This window comes from Solanum dulcamara, chromosome 12 (genome assembly GCF_947179165.1).
Source record: "Solanum dulcamara chromosome 12, daSolDulc1.2, whole genome shotgun sequence".
Classification (NCBI taxonomy): Eukaryota; Viridiplantae; Streptophyta; class Magnoliopsida; order Solanales; family Solanaceae; genus Solanum; species Solanum dulcamara.
This window is the reverse complement of record NC_077248.1, coordinates 62,657,363-62,675,955: the sequence shown is the minus strand read 5'-3', so window position 1 is coordinate 62,675,955 and position 18,593 is coordinate 62,657,363. Positions and strand designations below refer to the sequence as shown.

The window sequence follows — 18,593 nt, the reverse complement described above, 5'->3', positions numbered from 1 at the left end:
ATTTTTTTTGTAAAAGCTCAACGCATAATTTAATTCAACAACTAACATGATTAACTCACATGAGAAGAAATAGCAGTCCTCAATGAGTAGCGCTTTAAAGTCTTTTCAACAAGTTTTTCCATTTTCATTGAACTTTTAGAAGTTTGCCAGTCTGATTATACTGTCCATCTGTTTAAAATGGCCTGTCAATTATTGGCACATCTGATAGTGTGATACTATTTCACTAATACATATTACTTTATGAGTTTTTGACTTCCAAGAATTTAGTTAACCTAACATTTAAAATTGAAATTCTGAAATGTTATATGTCGTAATGTTTTTTAAATATGAAATTCTGATATAAATCTTTTCCAAAAAACAAACAAACTTTTAACTCTGTTTGACATCGATAGATCCAGCGGTTACATGCAATAAGTTAGTAAATATTGCGACCCAATCATATATGAACATATATCATTAATCATACAACTGGCACTAACAAAAAGGCAGTTGAGCACTCTCCTTACAGTCAAGTGGCTTTCAACTCTTCTCCTCATTCCGCCTTTCCTATTGGGATAGCAGCCTTCGGGCTTTGCCTGCCCTTTCATGTATAGAATGCAGTAATTAGAAGGCACAGTCATGTATACAAGTGGGATGGTTACAAGTAGTGAATGAGTTAAAGGAACTACAGAAGCACTCTTTGCCCAGAACAGAATTCACCCCCCAAGAGAGTACTATCATCAATGTTATGGCATAAAAGACACCTTCGTTACTCGATGAAATATACACAGCAGACATTAGTTAAAAAACCAAAAGCAGACATGGGCCATAGACGATTGTAAGTAACATCCTTGTAATGCAGCATTAAGTAGTTAACGTGCACAGTTGCTTTAATCGCGCTCATTCAGGCAGACAGAAAAAGGTCAAGTCCGCATCACAGCCTGCTGTAAGTATCAAAATTTTCCATTTCTGAAAACATTTAGTATCCCCAATTATCCATGTAACTGCAGGTGATCATGTGATCAAGCTTAGACAACTGGTTGTCAAGGGTATTTCCATATTTAGAACTTAACATTCCCAAAGACATGCCATTTGCTAATGTAACTACTTCAGATGTAGAACAGTCTGGTATAGTATAAGAGCCCTCATTAAATTCATTACGATACAGCAGTCAATGTTAATATCACATGCTACTGGATAGGCAATAAAACAGTTTCTTCGCCAAAAAGTTAAAGCCAAATGACATGTTACCTGGTTGGAAGCAAAGCACACACGAATAAAGACTCCGAACACTAATTCCAAAAGAGAAGTAGGTAAAATAAGATGCAATTAGTAGGTGCAATGATACTCAAATAGATATTTCAAAATGCCCCTTGTCTGTAAAATGAAATCTTTAGCATAAAGTTCGGTAAAATCAGGAGAATGATTCATTTGATCGAGCAAAATCACAATGTATCCGAAGACATTTCTACAGCACTGATGAGACACATAACGAAATTTCCAAGGAATTTTGAATTTTCACTTTATTAAGATCATGAGCACACTGCAACCAGAAAACTGTAGTGTATACCATGTTTATTTTTTCTTCCTACTTGGGCAATGCCTCTTCAATCTCATTCCACTTCTCGACGTTCCTTGAAATCTTCTCCTTCACTTGAGCTATGACTTCCCGTGCTTCATCAACCTTTGAAATGCTAGCCAATCCCTCAACAAGAGACTTCATGGTGGAGAAACTCGGAACCCATCCCTCAGCCAAACATTTTTTATAAATCTCCAATGCAGCTTCAAAATCCCGACTTTGACACAAATAATACACTAACGTAAAATAGCATTCAGCATCAGGTTGCAACCCACTATTAACCATCTTCTGAAACATACTTTTTGCCTCTTCCAAATTACCTTCCCTGCAAAAACCAAGAATAAGATAACCATAAGTTACATGATTCGCCTTCAAGCCTCTCGATAATATCCCATCAAGTAACGCCTTAGCCTCCCCGGACTTCTTAAGTTTACATAAGCTCTGAATCCGTATATTATACGTACTAATCCCCGTAGTCATATTATATCCCTTCATCATTTCCAACATTTTCCCAACATCTTCATACTTCTCCTCTTTATAAAAACCAGATATACAATTCCCAAAAGACTCTGCATTCGGCTTAACATTGTTCCTCTTCATTTCATCCAATATCGAATAAACAGAACTTGCAGAACCCGATTCACAAAACCCTTTAATTACCACATTGTAAGTATCTAAATTAGGAACAAACCCATATTTTTTCGGGAATTCAACGAAAACCCTTTTCATTTCAGCATAATTCTTAGCTAAAACACAAGCAAACAACAAAGAATTCAGAGTTTTCTCAGTTCTTTGAATACCCATTTTCTCCATCTCCTCAAAGGTCTTCATAGCCTCATCAAGCAGTCCGGCCTGACCGTACAGAACAATGAAATGGGAAATGAACCGCTCCGATTTCAAATCGGGTCGGGTCGTTGATTCTTGGAGAAAAGAACGGATACCAGAGAAATGGTTGAGATCTTTGAGCTTGGAAATGGCTTTGGAATATGCAATGCGATCGAGATGGGATTCAGGGGTTAAGGAAGCAGCACGGCAGATGTCGAGGATTCGCTGTGGGTTGGTTTCGGATTTGAGGAGAGTTAGGGCGGCGCGTGATTTATCTTTGCCGGAGAGTGGGGATTTGGAATCGGGGTTTAGGATGGAGGCGGCGGAGTAACGGCGGTGGTGGTGGGTGGTGATGAATCGGAGCTTACTGCGAAGTGCTGCCATGGCTTTTACGTTAGGGTTTCAGATTTGAGGGTTTTAGGGGTTTAGATAAATGACTGAACTGGAAAATGACCTGTTTTGGGAACTCAAAGGGGGTTTGGATTGTTTTTTATTAGCCTATAAATTAAAATTTTAAAAAGAATTAATTAGTATTAGTTAATTTTAAGATTATTTTATCTCATATTTGAATTAAAATAGTAAAATTATTATCTTATAGGTAAGGTGGAATAAAATAGTGTTATAAAATATCTGTACTAATCTTATTTTGTGTATCAAATAAATCGTAAAGTTAAAATATCCAATTTTTAGCTTCTTTTTTTTTTTTTTTATAATTTTGGATCTAAAATATAAGTGTTTAAAAATATTTTTATTTTTACCTAGACAAAAAGTAAACAAATAATTAACAATCAAACAAACTTAAAATAAGTTAGATCAATTCAAACACTCTCTTATAGATTGATTAATTGGTGACTATTAGTACAGATATTTTATCTCATATTTGAATTAAAATAGTAAAATTATTATCTTATAGGTAAGGTGAAATAAAATAGTGTTATAAAATATCTGTACTTATCTTATTTTGTGTATCAAATAAATCGTAAAGTTAAAATATCCAATTTTTAGCTTCTTTTTTATTATTATTATAATTTTGGATCTAAAATATAAGTGTTTAAAAATATTTTTATTTTTACCTAGACAAAAAGTAAACAAATAATTAACAATCAAACAAACTTAAAATAAGTTAGATCAATTCAAACACTCTCTTATAGATTGATTAATTGGTGACTATTAGTGTAACTGACAAAATGTACAAAGCCTAAAAATGAATTCACAATCGTATAATTAATCGGTGATTATTATTAATTTCAATTTTATGTAGGTGAGTTGCTGCAATTCAAATAAAAGACAGATTTTTAAAGTTAACTTACTATTACCTGATCGTGATCTTTTATTTTGATTATTGATCAATTTTGATGTACGTTGGTAAGATATAAAAGGCATATTGAGTTGACATCATCATTATCTTTTCTCAATTTATAATTAAATTAATTAAGCTTCCATATTAATACCATAACCCCACACAAAAAAAAACTAGCAAAGGAGTCCCATGTTGTAATTTATAATCACCAAAAATCCAGAACCAAATCATGATTCCCTCAAAGATCCTGAACCTCCCTTCTTCCTTTTTCCCCTGGGACCCCACCCACCGCACCCCACCCCACCCTTCTGTCCATACTTCTCCATTGTTCTTTTCTACTTGTCATATGATTCTACCCATAGCACCCCAACACGTTCCTCTCTAAAATCGCTCTCTTGGGTTTTTTTCAATTTTTTTAGTAGTTTTGATTCAAGTCCTCAATTTGCATTTTTGACTTTGTGGGAAGCCAAGAAAAGGGGGAAAAAAAAAGGATACCCAGAGGCTGAAATGGCAAGAATTCCAGTTGAATTGGGTCTGCCATCAAAGTGGTGGGATGAGGTCAATGAATCTGTTGAATGGCAAGATGGGATTTTCTACTCTCTGTCTGCTGCTTTTGCTCTTGTCTCCTCTGTTGCCCTTGTAATTATTACTATCCCTCTTTCTCTATGTACTATGATTTCCAAAAAGAAGAAGAAAAGAATGTATTTTGATATATGAATTTGAATTGGATGTGGGTAATTTTCAAAACTTAGTGTTTTTTTTTCTGAATTTACCAATCTTAGTGAAGTTGGGAGTTGAAAAGGGAAAATCTTTACGATTGGATTGGTGTTTAGTTGATGATACAAAGGTCAATACTTGCTGCAGATAGGGATATTTGGTGGTTAAAGTCTTGAGATACTGTGGAAACTAAATATTGGGTTTTAACTTTCAGTTTTGATTTTGTTTGTTTACTTTGCTCTTGTTATTGTCATTATTAAGAAGGGACCTTTGGAGCAACAATAAAGTTAACTGTGTGACCTATAGGTCATAGGTTCAAGCATGAAAGTATAAGATGTCTACATCACACATTAGGGTAGGCTGTCTATGTCATACCCCTTAGAGCTTGGGGTGCGGCTCTTCCCCTAGTAATGTGGGATGCTTTGCGACCAGATTGCCCTTTATGTTTATTATTATATTGTTCCTTATCTTTCTTTTTTTCGTTTATGGTGAAAATCTTTTTATTAGTATATGAAAAGGAGAGTTGTCGATGGTTGTTTATATAGTGTAGTATACTTGAGGGTTTCCAACTAAGGCACTTAGAAAGCTATTGATGTTTCTAGTCCATGGTTTTAAACTGATCTAACGTTGACATGGTCAATTAGAAGGGTAGGGAACATGTAGGTCAGGTACACCGTTACACTGTTAACTTTAAAGTCAATGCCCCCCCCCCTGCCCCCCGTTTCTGGAAAAGAATCAATTCTTTCTTCTGAGTGATAATCAGTCCACGATAGTCCCAATTGAGTGCAGCCTCTTAAATTATTATTGAAGAGATGATGGAGACGAATGAGGCTGGAGAGGCAAGCTTTGATGTAATTGCTCAAGAGAGGGCTGGTCCTGTTATAGATCCTTTGTTGGAAACAGTGGTTATGAGTCTTCTCAAAAGCAAGTAAATCTCCTCTTACTTCATCATAAGTAAGATTGTTTAGATTCATGCTTTCTAGAACATCTATTTTGGCGTGCCATTGAGGAGGAAGGCTTCTAAGAACCTTTCTTAGATGATCCACAGCATGATATGTCTTTCCTGAGGCTTTAAGTTCACCAATGAGTTTGCTCAGACGAGAAAACATACTCTCAATAGATTCACCTTCATTCATATGAAATAGTTCATATTCATATACGAGTAGAATGACAATGGTCTGTTTGACTTTGTCAGTCCCTTCATATGCGACTTCCAGTTTGTCCCACATTTCTTTTGCCATTTCATAGCTTGAGATCTTCTCGTATTCTTCTCCACTGATTGCATTGTATAACAGATTCCTCGCCTTTAGAGTTTATTTGAATAACTCATATTTGCTCATTAGTGTAATCTGCCAGGTTTCCCAATCCTGTCGATGCTTCACCTTCAACCTTCTTGTCATCACTTTTGGTAACATGAGTAGGAATGTCTCCTAGTTTGATAACTCTCTAGAATTTTACATTGTAAGATTTGATATAGGTTTCCATTCTCACTCTCCATTGGAAGTAATGTTTTCCATTGAAATAGAAATGTCTTGTTTGAGAGGTTCCTTCTTAAAATAGTGCTCCAATTGTGATGTGGTTTGACATGATCTTTTCTCACTTGCTGTTAAGCAATGGTTTTGTGAGACCTTGTTCTGATACCAATTGAAAGTGCAAGGGGGAGGGGGTGAATTGATATCTTTTTAGTCTTCTTCTCAACTATCTTATCGATGAGTCAACTGACACTGAAGATGATACTTAAATGTAAATACTGAAAATGAAATACATAAAGTAAACTGGCACAAGATTTTTTTATACTAGTTGAGATCAAATGTAGATCTTACTCCAGTCCCTTGGGTTGCTAGAGTGTTTTCTATAGACTCTTGAAGTTTGTCTTGTACAAGTTTTGTGAGTCGTAGTTCCTATGTCTACTCTCGATTCTATTCACTCTTGATTGATACAATGCCTCACCAACAATGTTTTCCTCTCTTCTCTCTTTTAAATAAACACTATCTCAAACAAGATACAATGTTAATTAAGAGAAAAACAAAGGTATTTGAGAAGGTTTAGAAAAGTATGACTTTCTTCATGTCTCGTCTTCTCCTTTTTTATTAGGTTTGAACTAGCCGCTGTGGTCTTTGACAAAAAACGCAACCCAAGAGAATTGTTCCGTTGAAAGCTACAATGATATTTCTTTCCAAGAATAAGTATAGAGCCTTTAAGTCGTCAATTAATGAAAATCCTTAGGATCCTTAATTAGCTTCTAGGGTTATTGGTGACATCCGAGCTTTGGTACTAGTTTCCATAGATGACTTCTTGATAACGTTGAGCATAATTGGCGTTGAGTCTTCGTACTTCAAATTTTTTTCCTTCCTTCTATATCAGATGTTGATTTATTCCTTTCCTTCAATTGATTGTACAATGGATAGTCCTGCACATGGAAAGTACGTAATTTAAGTTGTTATCCTTAAACTGGATCACCCTCATCTTGTCCACCACAGAGGCCACTCCCATATTGTTCGTATCTTCATTCCTAATTTTCTCTTAATATGCCCACACACCCTCTTCAACATCTTCATTTCCGCAACTCTCATCATCTGAACATGAAAGTTCTTAATTGGCCAACACTCCGCCCCGTACAACATAATTGGCATGACCACCACTTTGTAGAACTTGCCTTCTCCGGAGGCAAATCTCCATTTCATTCACACTGCACTAATACAATGTGTGACATCTCCATCAATCTCTCCATTTACGTGGATTAAAGTCCTAAGATACTTGAAACTTCCTCTCTTAGGGATGACCTGTGTATCAAGCTTCAGTTCCACACTTACCTCATGCGCTACATCATTGAACATGCACTCCAAGTATTCATTTTTTGTCCTGCTCAACCTGAATCCTTTAGACTCCTAGGTTTGTCTCCACACCTCCAGCCTGATGTTTAATTTGCCACAAGTCTCGTCTATCAAAACTATGTCATCTATAAATAATATACACCATGACACCTCCCCTTGGATATGACGCGCTAATTGATCCACCACCGAGGCAGATGGAAACGAACAAAGAGCTGATCCCTGATGCAACTCCATCACTATTAGGAATTGCTCTGAGTCTCCTCCCATTTTCCTTACTCGGGTCTTCGATCTATCATACATCTTCTCTATTGCCCTAGTGTAGGCCACCAGTACACCTCTAGCCTCTAAGCATCTCCATAGAACCTTCCTTAGGACTTCTTCGTAAGCCTTCTCTAGGTCAATGAACACTATATGTAAGTCTTTCTTCTTCTCCCTATACTGCTCCACCGGTCTCCTCCAAAGATGGATGACTTTTATAGTAGACCACTCCGATATGAATCCGAACTGGTTCTCAGAAATAGACACACGCCTTCTCACCGTCTTCTCCACCACTCTCTTCCACAATTTCATAGTGTTGCTCAACAACTTTATTCCCTTATAGTTGTTGCAATTTTGAATATCATCTTTGTTCTTGTACAATAAAATTAGTGTACTCCATCTCCATTCTTCAGACATTTTGTTTTATCATTAAAAAGGTATTGTATTAAATGTCCAGCAACCATAGGTGTTGTGGGGAATTTACAAGGGGTAGGTCCATTACATATTGTGTAATGAGCTCAAAAAATCTATTATGGCCTCTATATCATTTGCAATTGCCATTTTACATAGGAAAATCTATCATGACCTCTATACCATTTGCAATTGCCATGTTACACTGAAAAATCTATCATGACATTTTTGCCGTCTTAAAAATCACATTAAACAACTTTGTCAACCACTCCAAACCCGCCCTGAGATACTACGAGTAACAATAATCTGGTTAATTAGAAACCATTGATAATTTGGATTAAGTGGAAATAGTTGAAGAATTCAATAAGATTGGTGAACCAACCACAATCCTGGTATATCCTCCCCTCTGTTTTAAATCCTAAGCTTTGTACTCTTGTACCTGATCATTTCTTAGTATACATTTTTTTGGTAGGTAATTAACACAAAGCAACTTTTGGAGAAAATACTTGTTTAATTAATTAGTTAGTTGCATCTGATAATCGTTGATCATAAAGCTCTGCAAGTACGATATACGACTCTCGAGTTACTATATTACTTGGCGATTAAGTACGCTTACGTGTGCATTTGGGAGCAACAAATTTTGGAGCCATTGCCGGGGAATAAGAAATTAATAGTTTTATTAGATTAAACCATTACTATTTCTGTTCAAAAGTAATTAAGGGTGTGTTTGGTACGATGGAAAATGTTCTGTTGGAAAATAAGTGGGTTTCTTACTTATTTTCCAGTGTTTGGTAAGTAAGCAATAAAAAATATTATTCCAAGAGTATTTGTATATATTCTAAAAAAAATACTATGTGGGCAAGATGGGGTGGGGAGTGAGGGTTCGGGGTGGGGGTGGGGATGGAGGTGTATGTTGTGTGGTAGGGCATTGGGGAAGTTGTGTGAGTGAGGAGGAGACAATGGACTTGGATTGTCACTTACGAAACTTGTTTTGCTTAATTTCATTAGGGAAGTCAATTTCCTCATTTTTGAAGAGTTTGTTTGCCTAGAGAAAATGTTTTCCTCCATACCAAACACACTCTAAATCTTAACTTCCTTTTCAAAGTAATTAAACCGTTCTTGGTCATCTCTACAGGCAATTGAGTGCTTGTTGATTCTGAACCTGTCTTAGTTCCCTCAACTGCCTATGTAAAATATACTTAGGTTCCAAGTCAAAATCCCTAAGGTTGCCAAGGCTAGCCGCCCTTCGCATCACACACTAGTACCTGAACCTACAACAACGATACACGTAATACTCGAGAAAAGAAATAGTAATAGCTAAATCTAATAACACCGTTAATTTCTAAGTCCCCGAGAACCACATAATACTCGATAAAAGAAATAATAATAGCTGAATCTAATAAACACCGCTAATTTCTTAGTTCCAAGCAACGACGCCAAAAAACTTGTTGCTCCCAAACACACACTCAAGCGTATGTGGTCGCCAAGTAATATAGTAATTCGAGAGTCGGATATTGTACCCACAGAGACTTATGATCAACGATTATCAGGGTAACTATCACTAATTAATGAAACAAGCATTTTCTCCAAAATTTGATTTGTCTTAATTACCAATGACAAAATGCAAACTACTTATTTTATGCTAACAAATGTTCAAGTGCAAAGCTTAGGATTTAAAATAGAGGGGAAGATATTCCAGGGTGGTCTCGCTGGCTTTGAAGCAGTGAATGGGCTGAGAATTAACTTGCAAGAGTTCAATGTTCTCTCTAAATGCCGACAGAGATATTAATATGTTGGCTGATATAACGGATTGAAAAGTTCCCTACCACATATTTGGGATTGCCTTTAGGTGCAGGATTCAAAGACAACTGTGTGGAGTGGAGTAATTGAGAAATGTGAAAAAAAGTTAGCTCCATGGAAGCAACATACTTATCTTTTGGGGGGATATTAACACTAGTCAATAGAGTTCTTGATGGTATTCCAACTTATCTAATGTCTCTGGTCATTATGCCAAATTAGAAGTCGGTTCCATTGGGAAGGTAATGCAGAAGAAGAAAGTATCATTTAGTAAGGTGGCACATTGTGACGAAACATAAGAAGGAAGAGGAGCTAGGAGTTAGTTCTTTTATGTAAATGGCTTTGAAGGTTAAATGATGGTAAAGAAGCTCCCTGAAAAGCAGTGGTAGATGTCAAATATGGGAGAGAAGGTTTCTGGGCACCTAAGACTCCGTATGGAGTATGTGTTTGGAGACAGATTTGCTACCTTTAGGAGGAATTCATGAAGTATGTTGGCTTGAGGGTCGGCAATATTAAAAGGATCAACTTTTGGAAAGATAATTGGGATGGTTCTGGTTTGCTGAAAGATCAATTCCCCAACTTATATAGTCTGACCAACAATTCTGAAGTCCTAGCAGATAATTCTCTAACGCTGGATGGAACTTTGAATTTAGAAGGAATTTCTTTGACAGGAAATGCAGGAAGTTGATGTACTTATTCAAAATATACAATCAGTAAAGTTAATTCCAGAAAAAGAATATGGCCTAATCTGGAAAGCTAATAGAGGGGGTTATTTTACCGTTAGTTCACTCTATAAAATAATCATTACTGATCAGCTGAGCAAATACAAAAGTGGCCTTGGAAGATGATTTTGGAAGCCTTCAGTCCCAAGAAAACTTGATGCAAAAGGGGTTGGAACATGTGCAGTAGATGGTACTTGTGTGAGAAAGCACGTGAGTCAGTGGATCATATTGCTATACATTGTGATTTACGTGACAGGTCTGGTCCATGTTCATGGAAAATTATGGAACCCAATGGGTAAGTCCTGTGAAATTCATGAATGTATTCAAAAGTTGGGAATCTGCATGTCCCGAAGCATCCCTAAAGAAAATGTGGAGAGCTATCCCTCTTTGCATAGCTTGGACTATATGGAAAGAAAGAAATATGAGATGTTTTGAAGGAAAAAAAGAGCAGCTACAATCTGTGAAATAGTTGTCTACACTATCTGTACTTTTTTTTTTGAGAAAGAACATTATCTGTACTTTTGGAAAGATGGGAATGTTGTTTTGGATTTCAAAGTCTGTTGGACTTGCTAGACTGTTTAGCATTTTAATGTAGTCAAGTCCAGCTTTTTCCTTGTAAGCTCACAGTATCAACTTGATACTGTCTTCAATAAAATCTTACCTTATCAAAGAAAAAAAAAACTTCATAATTATTGAGATGCAATAACTAAGATCAAAATTTCTAATTTTTCATCCTTTCCACTCCTGTACACTATACTCTGTTTTCTGCATAATCTTCACATGGTTTAATGTCAAATGGTTGCTTTTGTTAGCTTTTTTCGAAATTGTTCCTTAACAAGTGATTCTCTACCTCCAAGGTAAGGGTAAGATCTACATACACAGACCCTCCCTACCCTCCCCAGACTCCACTTTGTGGGATTACACTGGGATTATGTTGTATTCCTTAACAAGTGATTGTCTAAATGCTATTGGTAAGTTGTCTGATATCTCATTATCAAAATGTTTAGCTTTTTCTGCATCTAAGGGTGTGGCCTAGTGGTGAATGAAGTGAGTTGAGTACCATGAGGTGTCAGGTTCAATTCCCAGCGAAGACAAAACACTAGGTGATTTCTTTTCATCTGTTCTAGCCTTAGTGGACATCCTGGTACATGTTGCTGGTGGGAGATGGCAAGTATCCCGTGGAATTAATCGAGGTGTGTGCAAGCTGGCCCAGCAACCATAGTTGTCAAAAAAGAAAAAAATGTTTAGCTTATTTCTGAGGTTTGTGGTGGTGTGTGGGTGAAATTGTTTAGTGTGTGCTTATGAGGTTTAAATCTTTTCTTTTGAGCACACAGTTCTCCTGTATCTTGACTGGTTTTATTAGTTGCATGCCATTAGTTAATGGATGTGTTTTACCTTCTTTGGTGTTGTTGTATCGTATCAGATTTACTTTCTCCATGATTCTCAGTTGGTTATGGGGCTTCTGTCTGAGTGTATGTTTCGAACATGTGCAGATTCAATTGATTAGAATACAGTTGAGAGTACCTGAATATGGTTGGACAACACAAAAGGTTTTCCATCTCATGAACTTTGTTGTAAATGGAGGTAATACAGAGTTAGCATAATTAACTCTCTTATACTTTTTGCCTCAGTGAATTAATTTTAAATGTAAAATCTACTTTTCTCAGTTCGTGCGGTTGTCTTTGGATTTCACAAAGACGTGTTTCTGTTCCATCCCAAGGTAAGTTCTGCTGTGTTCAGTTCTGTTACAATAGCATTTGGCAATGTGTGTTTACTTGAATATATTGCCTGTTTAATATTCATTTCCTCCCAGGTTTCTTACTTGTTAATTTTGTTGTTTCTGAAGTTAATGTCCCCCATACTGACTAATCTTATAGTCTAATAGTAATATACTGTCAATAACGGGCAGCCTTATATGTTAAACGTGAGAGCTTATTTGTTTGAGACTCTTTTCTATTCTTTGTTTCGTATTACTTCTGAAGGTTTTCATAATTACTCCATCTTCTACAGGTCTCAACTATAGGGACTAGTTGGCTGTGATAAAATTGAGCAAGTGCTTTAAGTTATTGGATTCTTTGCCGAACTGTAGCAACTCTGCTATTATTTAGTTGTTACCTCCAACATTTAGCTCTAAAACTTTTAGTCCCCTATGAGATTATGCTAGGGATAAATTAATCCACGGATAGCAACTCGATAACCATGGTTTTCCATCACTTAACTTGAAATTGTCTTAATTTTTTTACTTGATTATATTGGTGGATATATAGTTTCTGCCATCAAACTCTAGCTTGACACAAAGCTGTTGGGTGGTCGAAAAAAGGCAAGAAAACGTGTCATATTTCTATTAGAATAAAGATTTCATTTTGCAAATTTAACTCCAGGGCTCATTGTTGTGATATCTGTTTTATCCATTATTATGTTTTTGGTGTTGATGATGTGAGATGAAGAATTTAATACATACCACCACTGCCACTTGAGCTGCTTCATAACTGTTTACCAGTTGGTGTTAACATTTACTCCATGTTAAATCAGGTGGTGACTTTGGTATTATTGGATCTACCGGGCCTGCTTTTTTTTTCAGCATATACACTTCTTGTTCTATTTTGGGCTGAGATATATCATCAGGCAAGTGAATTTGTAGCATCCTCCAAGCGTAATGTTGACCTGCCAATTCTAACTGTTGTCTTTGCATAAATGAGCAGGCGAGAAGTTTACCAACAGATAATCTGAGAACTTCCTATATTTCAGTAAATGGTGCAATATACTTCATACAGGTTTGCTACATACTTCGCCTCCTCATTTACTATAGTAGCCTTTGTTGTTGCTTAGTAGGGATATATGCTGGACTAGATATTGGTAACTATTTTTTTTAAATAATCTATTTATTTTTCTTTTAGGGTTGTGAAATATATTTGAGATATCTAGGGAATCCATCAATCTTGGGTGATGTTTTCTAGTCAATTACTACTTCCATTTTGGTGGTTGTTTCTCATGAATATCAAGAGCTTCTCGGTCCTTTAAATGTTGGGTTCTATTCATCTTAGATGAACATGCTTTGGTAAATGGAGTTCTTTTTTTCTTTTTCCCCGACACAAAGCTGGATGTCCTTTTCTCTTTCAATGCTGTCCTGCAGAATTTTCAACAACAATAACAACATACTCAATGTAATCCCACAAGTGGTGGTCTGAGGAGGATAAAGTGTGCAGACCTTACCCCTACCTCGTAGAGATAGAGAGGTTGTTTTCGATAAACCCTCAGCTTAAATAAAGCCTGCCAAACAACTTGAAAAGGGGATACATATATGGGATCAATAACAACAACAAAATAATGCAAAATGGAGAGTAATACACAACAAACGAGAAAGAATAGTAACGACAACAAAAATAATGCAATAATCGGAGCACAAAGAAACACCAGCGATAGCCGAAGTCAAAGATCAAGAAACTACGAGAATAATACTAATACTATTGGTAAGAAGAAAGGTCCAAGTATGACCACCAAGCCTATCCCGCAGGGAGGCGAGGGAAACACTCAACTACCAACTAACCTTCTACCCTAATCCACGACCTTCATGTCCTCGGTAAGATCAAGATATGTCAAGTCCTGTCTAATCTGTCTAATCACTTTGCTCAAACTGTACCCCTTTTGTTTTTTCTGAAACAGAAGATATCTTTCGTCTGTCTTGTAAAGAATTTAGAGAACCATGGCAAATTTGGCCTCAAAACAAGGCTTACATTATCCTAATTCCCAGTACCTCCCATTCCACTAAAAACAGGACATTGTCTGTTTGTTATTCTTGATTCCAAGGCGAATAACCTAAACTAACTCCCTTGCACCAAATTAACGCACCATAGAGTCTAGACCTCTATCTCAGTATATATACCTGAAAAATTGGTTTTGCTTCAGGCTTGTATCTGGGTGTACCTCTGGATGAACAACAATAGCACTGTGGAATTCATTGGGAAGATATTCATAGCAGGTGAATCTTTATATTAATTGTCTCACATGCATTGAAGATTAGAACTGTTTTCAGAGTTTAGTCTTTCTCATTAATCTTATCATTTCATTACATTTGGTGCAGTTGTATCATTTATAGCTGCATTAGGCTTTTTGGTGTATGGAGGAAGGTGAATTAACTGCTATCTTTTTGGCGCGTTTGTCTTCTTAAGCCAACAACCTTATGTCACTACTGTGCTTAGACATAACTGATTTTGTTGTATACTTCTTCTTGTGGACTTCATCTTTTTACTATTGTCAGGTTATTTTCTATGTTGAGACGCTTCCCCATCGAATCTAAAGGGAGAAGAAAGAAGCTTCATGAGGTTTGTACTTCCACCCATTTGTCTTCTTACTAGGTGGAAAGAACTTGTTTGGTGTTTCTTGGGGCTGTTGTAGTGCAATAAATGCATGGATGTATTTTTTTTTTCCTAAAATACAAAATACTCCCCCCCCCCCAGTGGGAAATTTTTTCTTAACTCTTAGAAGTCTAGGCGTAGTGATGGTTTTGCTCATTCTCTTCTGGGACTTTTCAGCTATAACAGAAAGATAAACTTGCTATAACAGCCATATTTGACCCAAATGTCTTCCTAAGTGGAATAAAACAAGATAAGGTAGATTATCGCTATTCTGCAGATTATGGCTATAACAACAACATACCCAGTGTAATTCCACAAGTGGGGTCTGGGGAGGGTAGAGTGTACGCATACCTTACCCCGGTCTCTTGAGAGGTAGAAAGATTGTTTTCGAAAGATTCTCGGCTCTTGTTTGCCAAAATGGATCCACTTTTAAGTGCTTTCTTTTTTGGGGGGTTCATCTACAAATGAACAATAAAGAATTGGGTAGCCCAGTGCACAAAGCATTCCGCGTTCACGCAGGGTTCGGAAAGGACCGCGTGATGTATACAACCTACCCTAATCCAAACATTAGTGGATGAACAATATAGAATTAAAATTGATAAATACAAAATCACCCTGAGATTTTTGTTATGATTTGTTAGCTAATGGAATGGCTGTATTTTTGTAATGGAATTGGAGGATGAAATGCATACACAAATTTTCTATACCTACTGACTTCAATGAAACATTCTCTTGGCCTACCTGCTTATTCTTAAAACCCTTTTACTTCTAACAGTTGAACTATTCTCTTGTTGATTTTATACGCTTTTGTCAGGTGTGAAGTCTCACTTATGTTAGAGTTGAATGCATGCGTAAATGTTATAATTAATGCATGGTAGTTCTCAAGATCTCTTACATATGCGTATGATTGCAGGTTGGATCTGTAACTGCCATTTGTTTCACTTGTTTCCTCATTAGATGCTTTGTGGTAAGGCCTTTTTTCCCTCTCCTTTTTCTCTCCTAAATACTGTTAGCCTTTTATTTTCGGCCATTTAACGGCCTCTTAACAACAATAACAACATACTCAGTGTGATTCCACAAGTGGAGTCTGGGGAGGGTGGGTGTACGCAGACCTGACCCTTACCTTGATGGGGTAGAGAGGTTGTTTCCAATAGACCCTTGGCTCAAGAAAAACATTTTTCAAAACAGGTTTAAAAAATACAAAAGTGAAAAAGCTATGATGAAAATATTGAAAAGAAGTAAAGTATTAACAGCAAAAATAGTAGAGATAATCAAAGTAAAAGAAACAACAATAATAAAATTGAACAATAAGATAATGGAAGACAACTCTCTCAGCTCGCACATGTACCAGGGTTTTAATCGGTTGCTTTTGCAAGTCGGAGGTTAAATATTGTAGATATTTAATACAACAAGATGCGAGTTACGCTCACCCTTCTACTCACCTCCTTGAGAAAGGAAAAGAAAATAGAACGACTTTTTATTACAATGCACCAAGAGTCGAAATTTGATACAGAAAGGTTAGGTTTTATAGCAACTGTTGCTTTGATCTTTAGTGTCAAACTCACTTTAATTCCTTAGTAACAGTTCCTTATCTTACAAAAGAAACAGTTCCTTACTTCAGAATTATTATTATTCAGCCAATAATCAAATCCTCTTTCAAATTACCTCAAGGTTTTTAACCTCTATGCCACCAGCTTTCATACCTGTTGAACTTCTTTATCGCTGCTAACCTTTCTCAGTGTAGGTTGTGTTATCGGCTTTTGATGCTGATGCATCACTAGATGTCTTGGACCACCCAGTTCTGAATCTGATATACTACATGGTACGCATTGTTTCATTTTTCATGCTCCTTGAATACCCTTTGAACCCCCGTCCCTCTTTGAGATGACATTCTTCCCTCTGGCAGCTCGTGGAAATTCTTCCTTCAGCTCTTGTGTTGTACATCCTGCGCAAACTGCCTCCGAAAAGAGTATCTGCGCAATACCACCCTATCCGTTAGCTGCAGTGGACATATATCTTCAATCCTACAACTTCCCAAATGGTTGCAGGAATTGAAGTTAGTGCAGTTCTGCTGGTGGTATGGAGCCGTGCAGAAAAGGATCCAGGAGTCGCGGAATATCTCTATTCTTTTTGCCAGTTGCAGAGAGCTGTTGTGCTTACATTTCTGTTACTTTTGGTTTTGAGGTTTGAAGACAGATTGTAGAATTTTGTATATTAATTGAACGAAGAAAATTAGGAAAATTAGTGCCTTGCTGCATGTCCTGTACTATAGGATCCCTTTGTATTTTGTCATCACAATTTACCTAGTGGTGAATATGACATCCTTCAAGTGACTTGATATACTCATTTCAGATTGTTGTTGTCAATTTCATTTTGCTTTCTAAACTAGTTGTTCTTTTAGGGTTCTCACCTAGTCGTCTGATTATTCATTTTGAGATTAGACTAATTTGGATTTGCGTTGTGAAGTATAGGGGTAAAATCTGTACAAGCTTAAGCCATTGTTATTAGTGGTACTGCTAAAATTTTATAAATTTTATTTCATTTATCTCAATTTTTGCGGCACAATTAGAATTTCGAGAGTTAAACATTTTAATTATTCGAGGCGTGCACGTACTGATTGAGACACCATAATTGTAAAAACAAAATGACTTGAAGGCATTAATTTTATGTGCTTTACGAGATGTTTGAGTAATAATTGATCTTAGAAACAATAGGAAACTATTTCAACCAACTAGTTGATACGATCTAATTGCTACAAAGATGAAGTTATTTTTATAAAACAAAAATTAAAAGGGTAAAATTTAAATAAAAAATAATTTTAAAAGTGAAAAGTGTGTCGGAAATCAGGTTATAAATTATGATAGATGTGTTTATCACGTGGTTTGGCTTGATTTTTGCACTTAATGATTTGACATATCAATTATCACTTTTTATATGTGCTAAATAATTACCAACTCAATAAGATCTTAATCAATTATTTTAATTTAACGATTATCAAATGATGTATCAGTTTATATGTTATAAAAAGTAAAATAGGAGTTTTTTTTTTACTCAACTAATAACTTATCATCGAACTATCTAAATTCATTAATTGTCATTGTCTTTGTCATTAAAGAATACAATTGATAATTAAAATGAGCAACGAATGAAAATAGATGTTTCAGTAAAGAAATTTATAGTAAAAAAGTATCTTTGGTTGGGGATTTGGGGATGAGTAAATGGGTTATCGGTTGGTTTATCAAATGTAAAAATTAGACAAACTATTCATTGTTACGAAACAAGTGGATGGTCCACTTGATTAGTGGCTGTCAATTTGATTTTATTTTATGGATGTGGAGCCCACTAGTAAGTGGGCAACTTACCCACTTGGTAATGTCTTCTTTCTATTCCTATAAATATAGGCAATGTGTTATGAATGAAAATATAGAGAAATATACATACGTGAGTTTTACTCTGCTCTGTTTCTCCTCCTTTATTTCCTCCATTTTATTTACAGAAATTTAGTTTATTTCACAATACGTTATCAACAAGAAGCTTTAATTTTTTCCAGATAAATTAACTTTTATATCAGGTATATTTACTAAAAAAAAATTATTTTAGTTGTCTTTTTTATTTCTAAAATTAATTTCTATCCCAGTTTTATCATGTCAAATTTATCAAAACTTGAGTTTGTGGCACTTGACATTTCTGGAAAAAATTATTTATATGGATCCTTGATGCTGAAATTCACTTTGACGTTAAAGGTCTTGGTGATACTATTAAACAAAATAATAATGCATCAAGTCAAGATAAAGCAAAGGCCATAATTTTTCTCCG

The 18,593-nt window shown here is 36.0% G+C and overlaps 2 protein-coding genes across 2 annotated transcripts; one reads left to right on the top strand and one right to left on the bottom strand.

The window, feature by feature from the left end:
- Positions 1–1,383: 1,383 nt before the first annotated feature.
- LOC129877396 (pentatricopeptide repeat-containing protein At1g61870, mitochondrial) lies at positions 1,384–2,866 on the bottom strand. The gene has a single exon (XM_055952892.1). It carries the CDS (start codon positions 2,765–2,767, stop codon positions 1,568–1,570), a length of 1,200 nt encoding a protein of 399 aa, XP_055808867.1. The 5' UTR covers positions 2,768–2,866; the 3' UTR covers positions 1,384–1,567.
- Positions 2,867–3,849: 983 nt separating this feature from the next.
- LOC129876009 (tobamovirus multiplication protein 1-like) lies at positions 3,850–17,143 on the top strand. The gene is made up of 11 exons (XM_055951289.1): positions 3,850–4,322; positions 11,916–12,006; positions 12,090–12,142; positions 12,955–13,047; positions 13,125–13,196; positions 14,329–14,401; positions 14,504–14,549; positions 14,681–14,744; positions 15,691–15,744; positions 16,522–16,599; positions 16,684–17,143. The coding sequence occupies exons 1-11, from the start codon at positions 4,191–4,193 to the stop codon at positions 16,774–16,776; spliced, it is 849 nt and encodes a 282-aa protein (XP_055807264.1). The 5' UTR covers positions 3,850–4,190; the 3' UTR covers positions 16,777–17,143.
- Positions 17,144–18,593: the final 1,450 nt, after the last annotated feature.

Bases quoted from the DNA above. Each gene is read 5' to 3' on its own strand.
- LOC129877396 (XM_055952892.1), bottom strand. From the start codon at position 2,767: ATGGCAGCACTTCGCAGTAAGCTCCGATTCATCACCACCCACCACCAC.
- LOC129876009 (XM_055951289.1), top strand. From the start codon at position 4,191: ATGGCAAGAATTCCAGTTGAATTGGGTCTGCCATCAAAGTGGTGGGAT. The intron at 12,143-12,954 runs GTAAGTTCTGCT...ATGTTAAATCAG, and splicing joins TGTTTCTGTTCCATCCCAAG to GTGGTGACTTTGGTATTATT. The intron at 13,048-13,124 runs GCAAGTGAATTT...ATAAATGAGCAG, and splicing joins GGGCTGAGATATATCATCAG to GCGAGAAGTTTACCAACAGA.